The 5,359-nt window shown below is 51.0% G+C and overlaps 1 protein-coding gene across 1 annotated transcript; it reads left to right on the plus strand.

Moving 5' to 3' along the window:
• The first annotated feature begins 369 nt into the window (after positions 1-369).
• On the plus strand, positions 370-4,399 carry insig2 (insulin induced gene 2). Its single transcript, XM_076155207.1, has 7 exons — positions 370-508; positions 1,286-1,529; positions 1,642-1,814; positions 2,295-2,419; positions 2,635-2,801; positions 3,025-3,124; positions 3,371-4,399. The coding sequence occupies exons 2-7, from the start codon at positions 1,378-1,380 to the stop codon at positions 3,410-3,412; spliced, it is 759 nt and encodes a 252-aa protein (XP_076011322.1). The 5' UTR covers positions 370-508; positions 1,286-1,377; the 3' UTR covers positions 3,413-4,399.
• The last annotated feature ends 960 nt before the right edge of the window (positions 4,400-5,359 follow it).

The raw sequence follows: 5,359 nt of genomic DNA on the forward strand, positions 1-5,359 counted from the left end.
GCTTTTGCAGTAATGAATAACGTTGAAAGAGTCAAAACACGTTGGATTGGAAAGAGAAGCGGTAAGAAATATTTAATTTTGAAATGTTATGTTGTGATTATGAAAATCTGCGGTTTAAAATTTAAATAATGACAATAAACTGCTCGCTTTCTATCAGTGTAGCAAAATAAATATGTAAATAAACAAATAAAGCAGCAGGATAATCACGCTGCGGTATTTAAATGATGTTATACTTATTAGATTATTAATTAAAAGCCAATCTTCAGTTTTTTGCCGGCATCGTCCCTCAACCAGCTCTGGTCACGTGCCACGTCACCTCTGCGTAACGCGCTTACGTCATCCTCTAGAAGCTGATTGGCTGTCCATTCCACCACACAGCCGGAAGTACTACCAGGTTGAGCGAAAGCTAATTTACGTTTTGCCGTGGCCCGTTTAGAGGCGAACAAGGAGCGCGGAGGGTAAAGGTCATGAGTGTTTACATGAGCGGAGCGTCTCTTGTCAGCCTAAGGTAAGATTCACCATTCAGCCCGGGCAGCCTCGGTTACCGGGAGCTCTTAGCATGTAGCTGTGTAAGTTCATGAGGCTAACGTGGCTAACTTGAAGCTAAGGCGGCTGACAGATTGACCCCGAGGTGATGATTACTGTGTGTTTGTTAGCGGAAAGGTTAACTAAGGTCACACAAGAGGAGTGAGTCCGACATGACACGCGCCACATCTGTGCAGTCTGAGAGGAAACAGCTCAGTGAGGTGACAAACTAAACATGTCAGGGTGCGTTCAGGGGAAAGCTGTATAAAGTGATGCCAACACGCTCAGAATAAAGGCAAGTGTAAGGTCAAGTTAGTGGAACACACTGCGCTGGGCCGTTGGATCAGTCCAAAGCCTGGTTGATCTTCAAATGGACTCAGCGTGAGAACAACTAAAACATGTTAACTGATGTCAAAGTGCTTCACACACGGAGAGTGAGGGGGCAGCAGGCAGACAGGACAGGGAAAGATGACGTAACTCCATTACCAGGGCATGATGGGAGTGTGAAGATCTGTCCCCCCCCCCCAACTCATGGAATAGGGAACGTTCCAGTTTGGAAAAAGCTCAAAGTTTATACAGTGAAGCAAATGAAGAAGAGAGCACACACACACACACACTCTTATTATTAACTCATTATTATTATTATTTATTATTATTATTATATAATCTCTGAAAGTGTGTTTAAAGGCACATGAGTGTTGATCATGTGATCTGCGTGTTTACAGACGTGTGTGTGTGTGTGTGTGTTTTCCACCTGTAGGTAACTCACTGTCTGACTTCCACCCGTGCTTGGGATGTCACAGGGGGACGTTGACCCCACTGGAGTACAGACGCGTCGCCCTGAGGTTACAAATGTCCTTAACGCGGACGGCCATGAGTGAAAGCACAGCGACCGGCGGCCAGCAGGAGCAGCAGGAGGCGCAGGAGCAGCAGGACCCGCGGCGCTGGTCCGGGCAGGAGTCCTCTCCCTCTCGGGGGCCGTACATCTCGGTCATCACCAACAGGTTTGTCTCTCTCCTCCTGCAGCTTGGAGGCGTTGGTCCAGATGGTCTGGCCCGTCGTGGTCTCCACTTAGTTCTGGAGCGATGGGTGATCCGGTGCTGTTTTGCTCTGCAGGACCACCAACCTGCTGATCCGGTGGGCCCTGCTCTTCTCTGTGGGCGTCTTCCTGTCCCTGGTGCTGAACCTGCTCCAGGTGCAGAGGAACGTCACCCTCTTCCCCCCCGATGTCCTCAGCAGCATCTTCTCCTCAGCCTGGTGGGTGCCGCCCTGCTGTGGCACCGCCGCAGGTACAGGCTTCACACACACACACACACACACACACACACACACACACACACACACACACACACACACACACACACACACCAGCTTTATTAAAACATGGTCCCCGGGGTCTGAAGCCGTGGAAGTGAACGCAGCTCAGCGCCGCCGGCTCCCGAGCAGCTCAGTGCGACGCACAACAGCCCAAGGCGCTCTTCCTCCCAGGATGCACTTGTTCCTCACACACACATTAGGCTCTCCGTCCCCGGGGGCCGGCGGCTGCTTTTACTTGGGGACAAAGAATTAATTTGTTTTGAAGGCACATTAGTGAAGAGGAAGAGCTGCCACGCAGAACGCTCATGACGCGCGTGTGTGTGTGTGTGTGTGTGTGTGTGTGTGTGTGTGTGTGTGTGTGTGTGTGTGTGTGTGTGTGTGTGTGTGTGTGTGTGTGTGTGTGTGTGTGTGTGTGTGTGTGTGTGTGTGTGTGTGTGTGTGTGTCCTCTCAGCCATGATCGGCCTGCTGTACCCCTGCATCGACCACCGCCTGGGCGAGCCGCACAAGTTCAAGCGGGAGTGGTCGAGCGTGATGCGCTGTGTGGCCGTGTTCGTGGGGATCAACCACGCCAGCGCTGTATCCTTCATGCTCCGTGAGACGGAAGGGCATTATGGGTAAACTGCAAACGCCCAGGACGGGGAGGGGAAGAAGGAAAGGAACCAGTTTGTGTCTGTTTGAGATACTGTCAGTGTGTCTGTACTCACAGCACACACACACACACACACACACACACACACACACACACACACACACCTCTCTGACTGCCTGGTCCTTGACCCCTCCTCTGTCAGAAAGTGGACTTTGCCAACAACGTCCAGCTCTCCCTGACTCTGGCGGCGCTCTCTATCGGCCTCTGGTGGAGCTTTGACCGCTCCCGCAGCGGCTTCGGCCTCGGCGTCGCCATCGCCCTGCTGGCCACACTGGCAACGCAGCTCCTCGTCTACAACGGCGTCTTTCAGTGAGTTCACACAGACACGAGGTCGCTCATTGACCCTCGCTGCCTTTAAAGGTCTGATTGTGCTGCGACTGAAGCAGGAAGTAGATGGTCTTCCTCACTAGTTGTGTACAAATGTCCTCTTGTGTGTCCTCTTGTGCGTCCTCTTGTGCGTCCTCTTGTGCGTCCTCTTGTGCGTCCTCTTGTGCGTCCTCTTGTGTGTCCTCTTGTGCGTCCTCTCATGCAGGTACACATCTCCAGACTTCCTGTACATCCGCTCCTGGCTGCCTTGCATCTTCTTTGCGGGTGTGATCACCATGGGAAACATCGGGCGACAGCTGGCCTTGGTAAGACCGACCGACCACCCGACGCCCGTTTGTGTTGACTTCTTGTTTGGTTCCTTGAAGGCGATGTGCTTGCTTCCTGTTTACATCTGACAGGTCTGCGTTGGATGAAGCATGTGAGGCTTTAAGGTGGACTGTGTGTGGGTGTGTGTGTGTTTGTGTGTGTGTGTGTGTGTGTGTGTGTGTGTGTGTAGGTGTGACACATGAGTGTAAACACTTTCCCTTCTTTGTGTCTCTTTGTCTCTGCAGTATGAATACAAGCTCCTGCAGGAGAAGATCCATCAGGAATGAGGGACCTGCAGGACAACGAGCACGCAGCATTGGATGGGGATTCTCTGTCTGAGCCTGAGCGGTCAGGATCAGCAGAGGAACAATGCGCTCACCCATCACCCGACCGGACTCCTCAGTATCTGTGCCGGGCCGTGGTGCGGCCCGGGCTGAGGCATGAGCAGACGGGCCGGAACCTTTGGCTCCGACGGGCCAGATGGCCACACAGGACATCAGACTGAGGCTCCTCCTCTCTCCTCCTCCTCCTCCTCTCCTCCTCCTCTGTGTTTAGATGTTTAGTTCAGGTTTGTTTTTACATTTCAGTCTTTCTCTTTGTTAAATGTCTTGTTTGGACACAAAGTGACCAGAAGCTGCAGAAGGTCTGAAGATCTGAATCAGACTTCAGAAGTGAAGTGAAGCGTTCACAGACGTCTGCATATCAAATACTTTAAGGATCTAAAGCTTCTCCACAGGACTTCACCGGCTGGTTCTGCTTTCTGAATCTTGTCTATGTGAGGCGTCTCTGTCCATGAAGCAGGAAGGAGACAGATCTACATCCTCACTGTTCAGGTTAAACACTGACATCCACCTCGTTGGGTCGTTAGGAACTCGTCTGCTGACTCGTGGAGACCATCTGTGAACCGCCAGCACGTTCCATCAGAGTGGGTCACAGTGTTATGAAGTGTGTGTAACGTCCCCAGGTGCTGAGCAGCTCCTCCTGAGATTCTCCTGAGGTTCTCCTGAGCTCCTCCTGAGGTTCTCCTGAGGTTCTCCTCTGGTGCAGTGGGGTCTGCAGGGAGACTTCCTCACGTACATTTAAACTTAAAGGTGTAATTACAGTGTTTAAGAGCAAAGTGTTTCTGTCAGGTGTTCTGCTGTAGGTAGTTGTTGTTGGCAGCGTGTTCTGGTTCTGGTCCTGGTTCTGTGGCTCCTGTCATGTTTGGATCCTTTATGACTCAATGCCCCCGGTGCTTTCTGGAATAAAGAACTTTTGGTACCAGACTCTGACCTCCGTCACTTCTCTGAACGTCTTACAGTTTGAAGGAACATGATGAAGATGAAGATGATTCTCCAAAATACATCACAGTGATTTACTTGGTTAGATTTTCTTCTGCAGTAAATGATTCATGTTCCTTCAATCAAGTCACATTTATATTTTGTGAATGGCTGAATGAAGGAACTTGTACAGTATAATAGTTTGTTGACATTAATATCTGTATCATGTTTAAATCCTGTAGCTCTTCGTCCTGCAGCCTGACGATCACCTACTCAGACTCTAGCTCCTCCCACCTGCTCAGGCTCTAGCCCCTCCCACCTGCTCAGGCTCTAGCTCCTCCCAACTACCCAGACTCTGGCTCCTCCCACCTGCTCAGACTCTAGCTCCTCCCACCTGCTCAGACTCTAGCTCCTCCCACCTGCTCAGACTCTAGCTCCTCCCACCTCCTCAGACTCTAGCTCCCCCCACCTGCTGACTCCATAGCTCCTCCCACTGGAGACATGATTGACAGTTGAGTACACTTCCTCCTAGTGGCAGACAAGCGTATTCTTAGCCTCAACTCCAATTCCATCAGTAGGAGGCGCTGCAGAGACTGAACATGTAAGAAGCGATGAAGATTCACCAACGTGTCGCTAAAACCTTACGTACTGTGGCTTTAATGGTTTCTATGCGAAGTTTGAGACGAGCTGAACAAATATTACACCTGAGTGAATCCTCAGAGAAGTGATCAGTCATTATTGTGTGTGTGTGTGTGTCATCTTGGCTTTGTTGTTTAACATCCCCCTCTTCTTCAGGCCTGGCGGTGATGAAGAGGAGATACTGTACATCTGGCACAAACTGCAGTGCCGCCGCAGAATCGCTGGCATCGCGCGGCGCCGCGTTCAAAGCTAATGTGGATTAATGCTTCCTGTCTGGCCGCCGTTCCCGCAGACACGCGCGCTTATAGACAAAAGTAATTAAGATGAATAATCAGG

This window comes from Genypterus blacodes, unplaced genomic scaffold (assembly GCF_046128005.1).
Source record: "Genypterus blacodes isolate CSIRO-AG114 ecotype Tasmania unplaced genomic scaffold, CSIRO-AGI_Gbla_v1 ptg000065l_1, whole genome shotgun sequence".
Classification (NCBI taxonomy): domain Eukaryota; kingdom Metazoa; phylum Chordata; class Actinopteri; order Ophidiiformes; family Ophidiidae; genus Genypterus; species Genypterus blacodes.